The 17,945-nt window shown below is 48.1% G+C and overlaps 1 protein-coding gene across 1 annotated transcript; it reads right to left on the bottom strand.

Annotated features, from left to right (window-relative positions):
* Positions 1–933: 933 nt before the first annotated feature.
* Positions 934–17,354, bottom strand: MRPL28 (mitochondrial ribosomal protein L28). Its single transcript, XM_040441012.1, has 6 exons — positions 17,263–17,354; positions 13,843–14,141; positions 12,486–12,638; positions 2,642–2,776; positions 1,904–1,990; positions 934–1,687 (listed from the first exon to the last, which is right to left on the bottom strand). The coding sequence occupies exons 2-6, from the start codon at positions 14,128–14,130 to the stop codon at positions 1,589–1,591; spliced, it is 762 nt and encodes a 253-aa protein (XP_040296946.1). The 5' UTR covers positions 14,131–14,141; positions 17,263–17,354; the 3' UTR covers positions 934–1,588.
* Positions 17,355–17,945: the final 591 nt, after the last annotated feature.

The raw sequence follows: 17,945 nt of genomic DNA on the forward strand, positions 1-17,945 counted from the left end.
ATTAATTTCTTTCATACCTCCTAATATATATTACTTTTTTTTTTTACTTTTGTGCTTTGCTGATGAGTGGCTTTGGGTTACCTTACCAATATATAGCTTCACAAGCTACTACTCTTTCTACTATCCAACTTGCTTGTTTTCGATGTGTACCTTTTCCAAGGTGTATCCTCCTGCCTTTGCCTGCTACCCCCTGATGTCCCCCTCACTCCCCACCTTTCTTCTCTCCTTCTGGTCTTCTCTCTTCTTTACAAGACGCACTGAATTGAAGATTTTCGTCGTTTCTTAAAGGGGTATTCCCATCACAATGATCACTGTTAAATGTATTTACAAAAATGATCACTGTCAAATCATTAATTACCCAAATCCCACCCATTTTGAGAAAATAAGTCCCCTCTTACCTGATCGTTGTCTTTCGTCTCCAATGGTTACGGCCACCTCTCCTGTCGAATCCCGCCGGGCCGCGGTTGCGCAGAAGACTAAAGACTTTCTCCCGGCCGGGGATTGTCCTGAACGCGCACGCCCCTGCACATGCGCCATGATGACTTCTTCCTGGCCAGTCTAGTACAGAGCCGCGAACGCCGGCTCTGTACTATACAGGCCAGGAATAAGTCACCGCGGCGGCATGCGCGTTCAGGACATAGCGCGGCCCGGCTGGGAGAAAGTCTTCAGTCTTCTGCGTCAATCAAGGCCAGCCGAATCCAGGAAGTGAACGTCGAGCTCAACGAAGGCAAGTATGAAAAGTGAAGATAGGAATACCCCTTTAGTTTTCCTGGTTATTGCTTATTGGAAAATATATCTTTATTTACATTATCTGTTGACTGCTTGTTTTTCCAACCTTGATATATATATATATATATATATATATATATATATATAAAATTGCACTCATTTCCCAAAACTGTGTATAAATAAATGTATGGAGTCACATTTGTCAAAAGATATTTGATTTGATTTCCTTAAGTTAAACATACATGAACAGAATGAGCAGGTGATTCAAAGTGTAGAAACCGATATATATAAAAAAAAAGAAATGGCCTTAGGCTTTTTTGTTTTGTTAACTAGATCAATGTATGGAGACTTCTGTTATGCACTGACAAATTAAATTTTTCATGGATTAATAAACCTTAATTAGACCATTTGTACAACACAGCGTAGGTCTCATGCACACCATGGTCTGCAAACTGCAGATCCTCAAAATATGGATACTGGCGTGTGCATGCTGTAATCTTTTTTTTTTTTTGCTGCATTTATCTGTAGATATGCCCATTCTTGTCCGCACAATGGACTAGAGTAGGACATGTTTTATAATTTGAGGAACAGCCACATGGATGTGGACAGCACACAGATGATAATCATGCGGTCTGCATTTTTTTTGCGGTTCATAAAAATGAATGATGCTGATACAATCACTCATGTATGCAGAGGTTTATGGACGTTCTCCAGTAGGGATCATGGGGGTAGACCTTGTTCTGGACTTCCTGAGGAGCACTTCAGTCAAATACTTTTCAGCCTGAAATGTCTGTTTATACACAACAGAAAGAAGTGACTGTATGGCAGAGTTTGGGATTAGTGTCCAGTGAATACATTCTTAGGATTTGGTCTGTACTGCTGCTGATTCTTCTAGTTTCTGAGCTGATAGTTTCTGAACAAGCTCCTCTACTGCCATTTTAAACACAGGAGTGGGGTCCTAAAACACAAAGCAAATGGAAGGACAAAAGGACACTTGATAAACTTGCTTCCAATGAGAAGATTAATGGAGGAAATGTTTATATAGGAATAGGCTAAGAGCTAAAACAACAGAAGACGACCGACATTACAATATAGTACATTCATCGTGTGTGTGTGTGTATGTATGTGTGTATGTATATATATATTCATTCAGTCACCTTTCATGGACACGCACCTTCTTTTCTAAAAGTCTTTGTTTTTCTACAGCTTCTTCTAAGCTTAACCCAACCCATTCAGCTTCCTCCAGTGGGATTTCAAACTCCTAGCAAGGTAACCACATAGAAGGGAAAAGTTAATTAAAAACAGTTTTAGGCTACTTTCACACTCGCGTTTTGTGCGGATCCGTCATGGACTGATTAGTTCAGATAATACAACAATCTGAATCCGTTCAGAACGGATTCGTTTGTATTATCTTTAACATAGCCAAGACGGATCAGTCTTGAACACCATTGAAAGTCAATGGAGGATGGATCCGTTTTCCATTGTGCCAGTGAAAACGAATCTGTCCCCATTGACTTACATTGTGTGCCAGGACGAATCCGTTTGGCTACAAGCAGCGTTTTGGTGTCCATCTCCAGACCGGAATGGAGACTGAACTGATGCATTCTGAGCAGATCCTTTTTCGTTCAGAATGCAAACTGATCCGTTTTGGACTGCTTGAGAGAGCCCTGAACGGATCTCACAAACGGAAAGCCCAAAAAAAACAAAAAACTGAATGCCGCTTCCATTCTTGGCTGTACCCATTGACTGGAATATGGTTGCCATATGCACAGCACTGTTTATGCTAATATATTTGTACTAATCCGGCATGAAACTAAGTGGATCCAAAAATCTGGTAGGTAGGAAACCCTAAATGACAGACACCTATGCCAAGTATGATCAGTCTTATTAGTTGAAAGAGTAGAATGCAAACCTTGTACTTGCTGTAAATCTGTTCTCTCTTTACTGGATCATTGGGGTAAAGACCTGGATCCTTCTTTGCCAGGCGCATTTGCATTGCCCTTTTCAATTCCATTCCCAGCTTTGAGTGCAAATCCCTCTGTGGGGTCTAGAATACATGGATATTAGTAGAGATATAATAAACGCTTAATAACATGGTCTGGCTTCAAAGAGAACCTGTCACCACAAAATACACTGCAATCTGCAGGCAGTGTTATAGAGCAGGAGGAGCTGAGCAGATTGATATAGGGTTGTTGCGGGTATCGAAATATTGATACCCAAATCGATACTTTTGTCCCGTTATCGAAACGATACTGGGATTTGACATTTATCGATACTAGGCTGCCCTACTGCCCAGCCTAGCATCCGAGAACATGGAACGCACTGCTGTCAGCGCGATCCGTGTTCCCTCAGCAGCACAGGGGAGAAGGAGTCACTCTCTCCCTCCCACTTTGTGCCACCGCTGCTGCCAATAAGAGAGAGGGGCGGAGGAGGGGCAGGCGCACTGTGCCACCAATGATAGTAGAGGACCTTTCATGGGTCCAAACATTATAAACTATCAGTATATGTAGAGCGGCGCCCAGGGATCTCACTGGACTTACTCCTGGGTGCCGCTCCGTTTTCCCGCTGTGGCCCCCGGTATATTCTCCCGCTCTGTATGCTAATTGCTAGCATCGGAGCAATCGGGAGGAGACTGCCCTTTTCCTCAATGGGAGTCTCCTTCTCTCTGGCTGTAGCGCTGTCCAATCAAAGCGCACAGCGTCACAGCCAGGGAGAAAATTAATAAATAACTCACCTTCTCCCTGGCTGTGACGCTGTGTGCTTTGATTAGACAGTGCTGAGAGCCCAGAGTGCTGGCGTCATTGGTTGCTATGATGCCCTGCGCTTCATGCCGCCGCTGTACTACAGTAATACACTCGTATGATCTATACGAGTGTATTACGGCGGCATGAAGTGTGCATTCGGCCTAATCCTGGGGCTCCGATCGGTTACCATGGCAGCCAGGACGCTACTGAAGCCCTGGCTACCATGGTAATCTCCCTGCTGCTGTGTGCACTATGCCCAGGGCAGCAGGGAGAGTGTGAAGTCCTATTCACCCTGATAGAGCTGTATTAGGGTGAATAGGACAAGGAATGAAAAGATCCCAGGTTCTAGCCTCTAAGGGGGGAAATAGTTATTAAATAAAAAAATAATAATATTAAGTATAAATCACACCGTTTCCCAATTTTACACATAAAATATATAAACAATAAATAAATAAATCACATATTGCCACGTCCGAAAAGTCCAAACTATTAAAATATATATTTTTATATAATATTTTTTTAAATCTCCTATGTGAACACTGGAACAGAAAAAAAAAAAAAAAAAAACTGCGATTTTTTTCACGTGGTATAGAGAGTATTGCAATACTTTTTTATGGTATTGAAATCGAATCAAAATTTTGGTATCACAAGAACCCTAGATTGATATATCGTTTTGAGGGTAAAGATTCAGTATAACTCATAATTTATACATTTAGATCTCAGCTTTTTTCCAACTTAAAGGGGTTGTCTTACTTTATGATCATGTAGACAAAGTTAATCCAACAGTGGTAGCTATGCTTGCACACTATAGGAAAATGCTCCAGCCTCTCTGGTGGCTGGCACTTTTTCCTATAACAGGGCTCCAGATGGCGACCAAAATGGTTGCCAATGCGACTTAGAATATACAAATGGCGACAAGACTTTAGTCTGGGGCACAGGAGATGATAGTTCCTGTTCTTCTCAGCAGCGCAGTGGAGAAGGAGTCTCTCCCTCCCCCCCTGTGCTGCTGCCGCCAATAAGAAGAGAGACAGGAGGAGGAGGGGAGGGGCTGTGGCCACTGCGCCACCAATGAAGATAACTGAGCTGTTAATACAAATACAGGAGGCGGGTGCCGGAATCAAATAGCCGGCACCCGACCTCTATGACAGGGTGCTGCGATCCGCTGAAGTTAACCCCTCAGGGTCCCCGTCCCCCCACACCAAAGTATAATAAACATTGGTGGCGCAGCAGTGCCCCCCCAACACCCCAGTATAATAAACATTGGTGGCGCAGTGCCCCCACCCCTCAGTATTAAAGTCATTAGTGGTTCAGTGGCAAAAAAACACAAACGTTAAAATATTAAGTTTAAATCCCCCCTTTCCCAATTTTACATAAAAAATATATAAATAAACATATTACATAGCACTGCGTCCAAAAAATCCAAACTATTAAATTATTAAAAAATATCTCCTATGCGGTGAGCGCCGTAACAGAAATAAATAAAAACCATGCGATTCGCCATTTTTTTTTGTCACCTTGTCACCCCAAAAAATAGGATAGGACTGTTCTATTATGGGCCAAACATTTCATAAAATGCGGAATGCACGCAGCTTTTTTTGGTCTTTTTTTTCCCGCATGGTATTGAGTATCGCAATACTTTTTTATGGTGTCGAAAGCTAATCCAAATTTTGGTATCGAAACAACCCTACGCCGATCTGATCGGCGTAACGTTGTCACGATACCAAAATTTGGATTCGGTTTCGATTTGGCGACTAAAAATGTAATTTGGCTCCTAAATTTTTCAGTTCAGGTAATTTTTTTAGTCTGGAGCACTGCTATAGTGTGCAAGCATGGCCACTGCTGCTGGATTGTAGGATGGTCGTAACTTTAGTTGAGCGAATCAAGCTTTTAGATAAGACATCCGGGGTCGATTCGTTCAAGCACTTCGGTTTTAATGCTGTCTCCACGTACAGCATTAAAAGGCATCGCCTCCGTGTAGGCAAAATTCGTCTCACCCGAAGTCACGCAATACTTCAGTGAATAAATTCTAATCACATCTGTGTCTTTAAAACATTTCGAAATAGCAATCTGAAGTTGGGTTTGGTATCGAGGCACTAGCAGTAACCATGAAAACAAGCAGTGTATAATGTGATAGAAAAATTATAGGGGCTGTCTCATCTCAGACAATGAGGGCATATCGCTAGGATATGCCCCCATTGTTTGAGGTACGGAGCCCTGAAAGTAGTGGAGGGCGCACTGCGCATTCACAGCCACCCTTCATTCATGTTCTAATGGGCTACCGAAAATAGCCAAGCGCTGGCTCAGCTATTTCCATCGTGCCCATAGAAGTGAATGGGAGCGTTGGCCGGTCATGTGCGGTACACTCCCATTCACTTCTATGGGAAAGCGATTGGTGGTGGCCGGATCAGAGTCCACTTTGCTGGGCTCTGTTCCAGAAATAGGTGTGGGTCCCAGCGGTGGGACCTGCACCTATAAGACAGCGATATACTAGCGATGTACTCCCATTGTCTAAGATGAGACAACCTCTTAAAAGAAGCCAGCAAAGGAGGCAATAAGGACAATCACAAAACATTAGTAAATGCCTTGTGTTAAATTTCTCTACATGATAAATGCCATTTACTGAAGTGAGACAAACCTTTTAAGATCTTAAGCAGCCCTTAGTGGGAAGGGAGGGGGGGGGGGGGGGGGGGAAATTATCAGCGATTGCTAACCTTGTAGAAGTTGTATACAGGGAATGCTATCAGTCACTGATAACACCTCCCCGTGGTAGGCGAGAGCTGATCTGTGGGTTGACTTAAAGTAGCACTCCCAACAAAGTTTAATTTTATGACCTGTTAGAAAGGAACAGGATTTAAACTGTAGTGATGGTAATTTTCATACCAGTTATTGTATTTGTGACCTATCCCCTCCCTTCTGATCATCAGCTGTGTCATGTGACCAGCAATCAGACTTTCCAAATAACACAGCATCTTATGTGTGGAAGCCAGGTCTCTATGTATTCTCTCGGGAGCTTCAATGTCAGTCTCATAGGAATAAATAAAGTAACTGACGTCCTGTCCTGTGTCAGTTGGAGATCAGAGTGCTGGTCACATGATACAGCTGAGGATCAGAAGAAGAGAGGTTATAACTAGGGATGTCCCGATACCGATACCAGTATCGGTATCGGGACCGATACCGGGCATTTGCACGAGTACATGTACTCGTGCAAATGTCCCGATACCACTGCCGATACCTGTGCACCGCTTCTATGTGTCTGTGTCAGTCCGCAGCCTGCCCCTGCATCTCGCACAGCTAACAGCTTCACAGGCAGCAGCAGGCACTGTGTAATAGGAGCCGACAGTGGAAGCTAGCTCCGCCCCTCCCCACCCTCCAACCAATCAGAGACTCACAGCACAGGGAGCGTAGTGCAGGGACTCAGAGAATCGTCTGACAGTTTATTAGTTAAAAGAATCCAATGAGTCACAGACTGTGTCACCGAGTCCCTGCCAGACTTCCTGCTCTGCGGCTCCCTGTAAGTCCGTCCAGGGGGAAGGGGGGGGCATTATTAGCATAGCATGTAGTGGAGCTGTGTGTGTACAGGGTGCATGTAGCAGAGCAGGAAGCCTGGCAGGGACTCGGTGACACAGTCTCTGACTCATTAGATTCTTTTAACTAATAAACTCTCAGACGATTCTCTGAGTCCCTGCAATAACTATACATTGTAATTATATCAGTCTGCTCCACTGCATTCACTGCAGCAGAGCTGTGTTTGCCAGGAGTGAGTCCCTCCAAAAGGTGTTGTGTCTGTCTTCTATGGCCCTGGTCCTTCCCTTCCTGCCTGCAAGCTGCACATTGATCTCTAAAAGCAGGCATTAGGGCAAGAAGAAATATACATTACTGTATGATGGCCACAAGACTATTATACTGAGGAGGGGGGGCTTCAAAAATTGTTGTCCTGACTCCTTACAGTAGCGTCTCCTTGTGGCCGCCCCATACAGTATAACATCTCCTTGTGGCTGCCCCCATACAGTATAACGTCTCCTTGTGGCTGCCCCCATACAGTATAACATCTCCTTGTGGCCGCCCCCATACAGTGTAACGTCTCCTTGTGGCTGCCCCCATACAGTATAACATCTCCTTGTGGCCGCCCCCATACAGTATAACATCTCCTTGTGGCCGCCCCCATACAGTGTAACGTCTCCTTGTGGCTGCCCCCCATACAGTATAACGTCTCCTTGTGGCTGCCCCCCATACAGTATAACGTCTCCTTGTGGCTGCCCCCCATACAGTATAACGTCTCCTTGTGGCTGCCCCCCATACAGTGTAACGTCTCCTTGTGGCCCCCATACAGTATAACATCTCCTTGTGGCCCCCATACAGTATAACATCTCCTTGTGGCTGCCCCCCATACAGTATAATGTCTCCTTGTGGCTGCCCCCCATACAGTATAATGTCTCCTTGTGGCTGCCCCATGCAGTATAATGTCTCCTTGTGGCTGCCCCCATACAGTATAACGTCTCCTTGTGGCTGCCCCCATACAGTGTAACGTCTCCTTGTGGCCCCCATACAGTGTAACGTCTCCTTGTGGCCCCCATACAGTATAACGTCTCCTTGTGGCTGCCCCCATACAGTATAACGTTTCCTTGTGGCTGCCCCCATACAGTATAACGTTTCCTTGTGGCTGCCCTCCATACAGTGTAACGTCTACTTGTGGCTGCCCCCCATACAGTATAACGTCTACTTGTGGCTGCCCCCCATACAGTATAACGTCTACTTGTGGCTGCCCCCCATACAGTATAACGTCTACTTGTGGCTGCCCCCCATACAGTATAACATCTCCTTGTGGCTGCCCCCCATACAGTATAACATCTCCTTGTGGCTGCCCCCATACAGTATAATGTCTCCTTGGAATGTTATAGTTCTGTTTTTGGGCCTTTTGGTTGGTCAGTGGTCAGAAAATACATGTGTGTGTATTTTATTGTTAAAATTAGTATCGGTAATTGGTATCGGTGAGTACTTAAATAAAAGTATCGGTACTCGTACTCAGTCTTAAAAAAATGGTATCGGGACATCCCTAGTTATAACTGACAAATACAGTCACTGGTAAGAAGATTACCTTCACTACAGTTTACATCATGTAGCTTTCTAACAGGTCAGAGAATTTACATTTTCTTTAACAGATAAAGTATAAATTAAAAGTTTTACTGAATCTTTAAGAAAATAAAAAAAAGGGTGATTCAGCTATGCCTATTTTTTTTATTGTTTACTTTTATGCGGGGGAAAGAATTTATATATTTTCATCATTTAAAACAACTTAGTTTTTTTTTACCCCCCCCCCCCCCGTCACCTACCTGACATTGTTCAGTGGGGCACAAAGACATGACACAGATGTTACCCGTGGTTAGTTCTTCTGATGCTTCAAATCGCCCAAAAAGTTGTTCTTATCATATGCTAATGAGCCGTCGCAAGTGCCCAAGGGCAGAGAGTTTTCTGAAAGTGCCCAAGTTCCCCCGCCTCACTCCTCCCCTCAGTAAGCTCAGGCCAGCCCTGTGGGTCTGCGATATATTTCCCTATAGGTTTTTCGCGCATCACTGCCGGGCCCGGTACTGTTCTGCCCACTGTGGTCAGAGGCACAGAGATATGCAGTGCGCATGCACCAATTTCACGCCAGTAACTGGTGCATGCGCACTCCATATCCCTGTCCCTCTGCCCACAGTGGGCAGAACACTGCGCATGCCCGGGCCCGGCAGTGATGCGCGAACAGCCTATAGGGAAATATGATGTTACAGAGCCACAGGGCCGGCCTGAGCTTACTGAGGGGCGGAGTTAGGCGCGAGTGAGGCGGAGGAACTTGGGCACTTGCGACGGCTCATTAGCATATGATAAAAACTACTTTTTGGGCGATTTGAAGCATCAGAAGAACTAAACACGGGTAACATCTGTGTCATGTCTTTATGCCCCACTGAACAATGTCACCTGTTTGAAACCGGTCAGGTAGGTGACAGACTCCCTTTAAGACACTGCTAAATAGAAAATCCCGTACAGGTGAAACATGAAAAATTAGAATATCGTGCAAAAGTTCATCTATTTCAGTAAAGCAACTTAAAAAGGAGTTGAATTACTGCAACTTAAAATTAGAATTTTGTGAAAAGGTTCAATATTCTAGGCTCAAAGTGTCACACTCTAGTCAGCGCATTAATCCATACCCCCTGAGCAAAGGGTATCTGAGATTGTGACTTTGGGGTTTCATAAACTGTAAACCATAATCATCCAAATTCTAACAAATAAAGGCTTGAAATATCTCGCTGTGCATGTAATGAGTCTATCTCATATGTTAGTGTCACCTTTTAAGTTGCATTACAGAAATAAATAACTTTGCACGATATTCAAATTTTTCGAGTTTCACCTGTATATTCCAATGCAGAGATCAGCAACCTTCGGCACTCCAGCTGTTGTGAAACTACAATTCCCAGCATGCTCCATTCATTTATATGGGAGTTCTGAGAAGAGAAGAGCAAGTATGCATGCTGGGAGTTGTAGTTTCACAACAGCTGGAGTGGCGGAGGTTGCCTACCCCTGTTCCAATGTATTGCTGCCACCTGCAGGCCTACAATGGAATATCCTCCCCAGCACAGTGCTTCTGGATTTTTAGCTCTCAAATGCCATGGTCACATTTGACCATTGCATCTGAGGGGTTACATTTCTGCGAATGGCATTAATCGCTGATCACAGACATTAGCCCCAAGTGTCTATTGTACTGTGCTGTAAAATAGCAGAAACCCACAGCTTATGGTGTCTAGTGTGCTCGCAAGTAGAGAAGAGCTGAACCACACCGTGTACGGGCTCTGCATGTACATCCTATAGCTGAGCTACACCGTGTACGGGCTCTGCATGCACATCCCGCAGCTGAGCCACACCGTGTACGGGCTCTGCATGCACATCGCGCAGCTGAACCACACCGTGTACGGGCTCTGCATGCACATCACGCAGCTGAACCACACCGTGTACGGGCTCTGCATGTACATCCCGCAGCTGAACCACACCGTGTACGGGCTCTGCATGTACATCCCGCAGCTGAACCACACCGTGTACGGGCTCTGCATGTACATCCCGCAGCTGAACCACACCGTGTACGGGCTCTGCATGTACATCCCGCAGCTGAGCCACACATGCACATCCCGCAGCTGAGCAACACCGTGTATGGGGGCTCTGCATGTACATCCTGTAGCTGAGCCACACCGTGTACAGGCTCTGCATGTACATCCTATAGCTGAGCCACACATGCACATCCCGCAGCTGAGCAACACCGTGTATGGGGGCTCTGTATGCACATCCCGCAGCTGAGGACACATGCACATCCCGCAGCTGAGCAACACCGTGTATGGGGGCTCTGCATGCACAGCCCGCAGCTGAGTCACGCATGCACAGCCCGCAGCTGAGTCACGCATGCACAGCCCGCAGCTGAGTCACGCATGCACAGCCCGCAGCTGAGTCACGCATGCACAGCCCGCAGCTGAGTCACGCATGCACAGCCCGCAGCTGAGTCACGCATGCACAGCCCGCAGCTGAGTCACGCATGCACAGCCCGCAGCTGAGTCACGCATGCACAGCCCGCAGCTGAATCACGCATGCACAGCCCGCAGCTGAGTCACGCATGCACAGCCCGCAGCTGAGTCACGCATGCACAGCCCGCAGCTGAGTCACGCATGCACAGCCCGCAGCTGAGTCACGCATGCACAGCCCGCAGCTGAGTCACGCATGCACAGCCCGCAGCTGAGTCACGCATGCACAGCCCGCAGCTGAGTCACGCATGCACAGCCCGCAGCTGAGTCACGCATGCACAGCCCGCAGCTGAGTCACGCATGCACAGCCCGCAGCTGAGTCACGCATGCACAGCCCGCAGCTGAGTCACGCATGCACAGCCCGCAGCTGAGTCACGCATGCACAGCCCGCAGCTGAGTCACGCATGCACAGCCCGCAGCTGAGTCACGCATGCACAGCCCGCAGCTGAGTCACGCATGCACAGCCCGCAGCTGAGTCACGCATGCACAGCCCGCAGCTGAGTCACGCATGCACAGCCCGCAGCTGAGTCACGCATGCACAGCCCAGCGCTGAGTCACGCATGCACAGCCCGCAGCTGAGTCACGCATGCACAGCCCGCAGCTGAGTCACGCATGCACAGCCCGCAGCTGAGTCACGCATGCACAGCCCGCAGCTGAGTCACACATGCACATCCCGCAGCTGAGTCACACATGCACATCCCGCAGCTGAGTCACACATGCACATCCCGCAGCTGAGTCACACATGCACATCCCGCAGCTGAGTCACACATGCACAGCCCGCAGCTGAGTCACACATGCACAGCCCGCAGCTGAGTCACACATGCACAGCCCGCAGCTGAGTCACACATGCACAGCCCGCAGCTGAGTCACGCATGCACAGCCCGCAGCTGAGTCACGCATGCACAGCCCGCAGCTGAGTCACACATGCACAGCCCGCAGCTGAGTCACACATGCACAGCCCGCAGCTGAGTCACACATGCACAGCCCGCAGCTGAGTCACACATGCACAGCCCGCAGCTGAGTCACGCATGCACAGCCCGCAGCTGAGTCACACATGCACAGCCCGCAGCTGAGTCACACATGCACAGCCCGCAGCTGAGTCACACATGCACAGCCCGCAGCTGAGTCACGCATGCACAGCCCGCAGCTGAGTCACGCATGCACATCCCGCAGCTGAGTCACGCATGCACATCCCGCAGCTGAGTCACACATGCACATCCCGCAGCTGAGTCACACATGCACATCCCGCAGCTGAGTCAAACATGCACAGCCCGCAGCTGAGTCAAACATGCACAGCCCGCAGCTGAGTCAAACATGCACAGCCCGCAGCTGAGTCACACCGTGTACAGGCAGTGTATGCAGAAAAAAAAAAATCATCTGTTCAGGGAGGATCACAAGCTCCCCATAAACATTCGATTTTCGTCCCTCTCCAGCCAACAAAACTCTAATGTGAATAGGGGCCTTTACTCACCTGTAGGATATAGAAATCAAAACCATAAGCAGCATCAATAAGATCCAGAGTCCTCATTGTAACAGTAATAGGAAAGGTTTTGTCCAGAATCTCACTGTACAGCTGCCGGGTAAAGAGCTGAGGCCTCCACAGTTTCTTTACTCTTGCAGTAAGCTGTAAAATACAGAAACATATGGAGAAGAAGGAAAACTTTACAATTGTGTTACTTGTCTCCTCGCTGTAAACCCTGCCCTGGTAACACTTACCAAAGTGATTGGCTTATGGACCAACCAGATTTATGAAAGCACCTAAAAGAAAAAAAACTGTCTTTTTTTACCCATAGCAACCAATCTCAACACAGCTTTCATTTTTCAAAAGCAAACTCTGAAATGAAAGCTGTGCTGTGATTGGTTGCTTCTCCACAGCCTGTGCTCATTTCTGCATGGAGTGTCTATGTAGAGTTAGCGGCTGAACACTAATAATACGGCTGTAAGGGTGGGGATCCTGCTCTCAGTGACAGTACTGATACCCAGTGAGTATTTATTTATATTTTTTTATTTAACTCTATTTATTGCTTTATATGCGAATAAACATCACCATTGCATATACATTGCACACAAGAGGCAGTATTAAAAAGGTAGTTACAAATGGAGAGCATAATGATGCATACAAAAGATCAGGAAACATAACTTACAATAAACCAGTAAGGTATGGATGGATAAGGACAGTAATCAGAGGATTTTCCCGTCCCTGCCTTCTCCATTGCTGTATACACAGATCAGCTCATTTGTAAAACCACTGGGGGCTGCATCCCCCTGTAACTGGGGCTAATAGGTCACCCCCGTTACAGGAGAAATCAGCTATAGAAAAGGAAGGTTTAGGCTCCATTCACACGTCCGCAAAGGTGTCCGCATCCGTTCCGCAATTAAGCGGAATGGGTGCGGACCCATTCATTCTCTATGGGGACGGAATGGATGCGGACAGCACAGTGTGCTGTCCGCATTTGCGGAGCGCGGCCCCGATCTTCGGGTCCGCAAAAGATAGAGCATGTCCTATTCTTGTCCGCAGCTGCGGACAAGAATAGGCATTTCTATAGGGGTGCCGGGCGGGTGTGTTGCGGATCCGCAACACACCACGGACGTGTGAATGGAGCCTTAAATGTTCTCTAAAGGTCTTATTGGCATATACGCCAATAAATGGGCAACCATTTACTACATGGCCAGGCATCAGAGTGGGAGTCGTTCACTCCAGCCAGAAGATGGGCTTCCCTCATGGATATGGAGGCTATTCCCCCACTAACATCTGCATCACAGATACAGACGAGGATGGACCTTACAGGTCAGAGATGACGAGTGATGTGAATGTGCAATGTCCTCACCTTATCATTATTTGCGTATCGATAGCCAGAAATCCAGCCTTCTCCACCCCACAGTCCTTCATCAGCCTCAGGAGGAAAGTAGGGCAGCACTGGCACATCTTGAACACGCTCTCGCTGCCCTGTCTTTGGGTTTAGCCTGTACATCATGCCATGTGGCTTCCAATGTACCGGCGAGGGCTTCTCTGTATCATTCAGAGACTTCCGGTAATGGGCAGGCAGGCGAGCATAGATACCTTCCTTCAGCTTCAGGGACTTCCAGATGGCAGGTGGGTGCTTGTGGAGGGGCATCACTGGTGAGACTACAGAGATCGGTTATATAGTTCAAGAAAGAGCAGCACTCCTCTAGCGGGACATAGTGGTGCAGGCAGATAACTTATACAAACTGCAGGACCCAAACAGCACTTTAGAGAAAGAAGACCCCGCCATATATCAAAATATATTCTGATACGGTAATTAATGTCAATAAACGAAATGACACGCGACAAGTAGCAAGTCTCGCGTTATTTCCTGAAACTTAAGAAAGACCTCTGCAGAGGTCATATATTTTAAAGTAGGACGGAACTGTTATTCTTAAAGGGGTCATCCAACCCCTATAATGCCTGGGCCCCTCACACAGCTAAGGGCTCTTTCACACCTGCGTTATTGTCTTCCGGCATAGAGTTCCGTCGTCGGGGCTCTATGCCGGAAGAATCCTGATCAGGATTATCCTAATGCATTCTGAATGGAGAGAAATCCGTTCAGGATGCATCAGGATGTCTTCAGTTCCGGTACGGAACGTTTGTTGGCCGGAGAAAATACTGCAGCATGCTGCGCTTTTTGCTCCGGCCAAAAATCCGGAACACTTGCCGCAAGGCCGGATCCGGAATTAATGCCCATTGGAAGGCATTGATCCGGATCCGGCCTTAAGCTAACCGTCGTTTCGGCGCATTGCCGGAGCCGACATTTAGCTTTTTCAGAGTGGTTACCATGGCTGCCGGGACGCTAAAGTCCTGACAGCCATGGTAAGTGTAGTGGGGAGCGGGGGAGCAGTATACTTACCGTCCGTGCGGCTCCCCGGGCGCTCCAGAGTGACGTGAGGGCGCCCCAAGCGCATGGATCACGTGATCCATGTGATCACGTCATCCATGCGCATGGGGCGCTCTGACGTCATTCTGGAGCGCCCGGGGAGCCGCACGGACTGTAAGTATACCGCTCCCCCGCTCCCCGCTCCTACTATGGCAACCAGGACTTTAATAGCGTCCTGGGTGCCATAGTAACACTGAAAGCATTTGGAAGACGGTTCCGTCTTCAAATGCTTTCAGTACACTTGCGTTTTTCCGGATCCGGCAGGCACCTCCGGCAACGGAAGTGCATGCCGGATCCCAACAACGCAAGTGTGAAAGAGGCCTAAGGCTACTTTCACACTTGCGTTTGGAGCGTATCAGTCTGGTGTCTGCACAGACGGATCCGCTCCTATAATGCAAACGCTTGTATCTGTTCAGAACGGATCCGTCTGCATAACTGGTCTTGACAGATCTGATTTTTCACTTCGTGAAAACTCAGATCCGACAGTATATTCTAACACAGAGGCGTTCCCATGGTGATGGGGACGCTTCAAGTTAGAATATACTAAAAGAACTGTGTACATGACTGCCCCCTGCTGCCTGGCAGCACCCGATCTCTTACAGGGGGCTGTGATCCGCACAATTATTGTGCAAATCATAGCCCCCTGTAAGAGATCAGGTGCTGCCAGGCAGGAGGGGGCAGACACCCTCCCTCCCCTGTATTAAATGTGACCAGTGCGGCCCCCCTCCCTCTATATTCATTGGTGGCCAGTGCGGCACTGGCCACTAATGAATATAGAGGGAGGGGGGCCGCACTGGTCACATTTAATACTGGGGAGGGAGGGGGGGCCGCACTGGCCACCAATGAGTTGAATACAGGGGGGGGGGGGGGGGGGGGCAGGGGGCAGTCATGTACACAGTTCTCAGTATATTCTAACTTGAAACGTCCCCATCACCATAGGAACGCCTCTGTGTTAGAATATACTGTCGGATCTGAGTTTGACGATCTAACTCAAATCCGATAGTATATTCTAACATAGAGGCGTTCCCATGGTGATGGGAACGCTTCAAGTTAAAATATACCATCGGATTGGAGAAAACTCCGATCTGATGGTATATTAATAGGGACTCCTGACTTTACATTGAAAGTCAATGGGGGACGGATCCGTTTGCTATTGCACCATATTGTGTCAACTTCAAACGGATCCGTCCCCATTGACTTGCATTGTAAGTCTGGACGAATCCGTTTGGCTCCGCACGGCCAGGCGGACACCAAAACGCTGCAAGCTGCGTTCGGGTGTCCGCCTGCTGAGCGGAACGGAGGCCAAACTGATGCATTCTGAGCGGATCCGCATCCACTCAGAATGCATTGGGGCAGTACGGATCCGTTCGGGGCCGCTTGTGAGAGCCTTCAAACGGAGCTCACAAGCGGAACCCCGAACGCAAGTGTGAAAGTAGCCTAATACTTACCCTACTCTCCAGCACACACGCCACTCCTGATGCCCGCATGGCCACATCTCCCTGTTGTACGGACAAAAGATCTGCGGACTGGGGGGAGGACTTGGCAGCCAATAGCAGGCATGGGGTGACGCTAGGGAGGCTCGTTCCCATTGCAGCCTCCGTATGTTTTGATCCGAGTGATGGGAAGATGTAACGGCCGCCATGCGGGCAATAGGATTGATGTGGGTGCTGGGTAAGCATAACCTGTGTGAGGGGCCCAGGCATTGGGGGAGGGGTGGGGGCATTATAGGGGTTGGATAAACCCTTTAACAAAGTTAAAAAAAAAAAAAGGATTCAGGTTCAGATACAGCAACCCGAACCCAATTCACTGAGCCCTAGTGACATCACCACGTGCCCCTAGCATGATGATGTCAAGAGCGCAGATCCTTCACAATCAAGAGAGGAGCGAATGCCTCTGCGTGTGCAAGTGGATGAGGTAATTTTTTTTAACCCCTAAAAGGCCATATTGCAACAGTTTTAAACAGCCCTTAGACGGGTGCACTTCTATCTAAGCAGCCGTTAAAAGTGGTCTCATTGATCTCAATGGGCTCCGTCTGACCGTGAAAATGGCCAAAAATGGGATGTGATTGTCCTATTTCTTGACAGCCACTACTCACTGCACATGTGACTAGCCCCACAGACTGCAATGGTTCTGCATGTGAACACAGCCCTAGATGTGTAAACCAATAAATCTGTGTGCAAGAAACGTGGCCACAAAATGCAGAGGGCGACAGTACGTGTGCAGGGCCCTTATGTAGCAGGGGCGCTGGCTGATGTACCCCACACATATTCCTGGCTCACAAGTAACTAATCACACTACAGACTCCCCGACAACATCGCGATATCTGCTCTGTCGCGGTTGTCGATGAACACATACCTGCTTGTCGCTCTGCTAATGACAGGACAAGGACATCAGCCCGCGCTCACCGCCGCTTCTGTCGCAGTCTTATGACCTAGAAGCGTGGTCTAGAAATCACGTGGTTTGTAGCAATGCGTTACCTTCTAGCGCCCCCTCGTGGCCGAGAGCGGTGTTACAGACAATGAACACCAGAGCGGGTCCTGTTCACTGTCCGGTTCAGAAATGTGTATATAGTACTTGTACAGTGCTGGAGGGATGCGTCATGCGTGGATTTCTAACCAGACGCTTTAAAGAGGTTTTCAGGAAATAATGAATTTTTATCGCTCCCCTTGATGCCCACACACAGTAATTATTCCCCTTTGGTCTCAGCACATAGTAGTAATCCCCACTCAGTGCCGCCTTCATAGTAGTAATGCCCAAATATGTACCCCCTCACAATAGTTATTCAGTTGATATGCCAATATATGCCCCCTCCACAGTAGATATGCCAAGATGTGCCCCCTCAGAGTAGTTATGCATGCCCACATGTGCCCCCGCAGAGTGGTTATGCCCAGTTGTGCCTAGGGTTGCCACCCGTACGGCAATGACCCGGACAGTCCGGGTTTGTAATCCTGTGCCCGGGTACAAGCCTTTCTCAGACCCGGGCACAAGATTCAAACTGCAGACTTGCACACCTGACAGCTGGCGGTGAGCGGCGGCAT

This window comes from Bufo bufo, chromosome 7 (genome assembly GCF_905171765.1).
Source record: "Bufo bufo chromosome 7, aBufBuf1.1, whole genome shotgun sequence".
In the NCBI taxonomy this organism is placed as follows: Eukaryota; Metazoa; Chordata; class Amphibia; order Anura; family Bufonidae; genus Bufo; species Bufo bufo.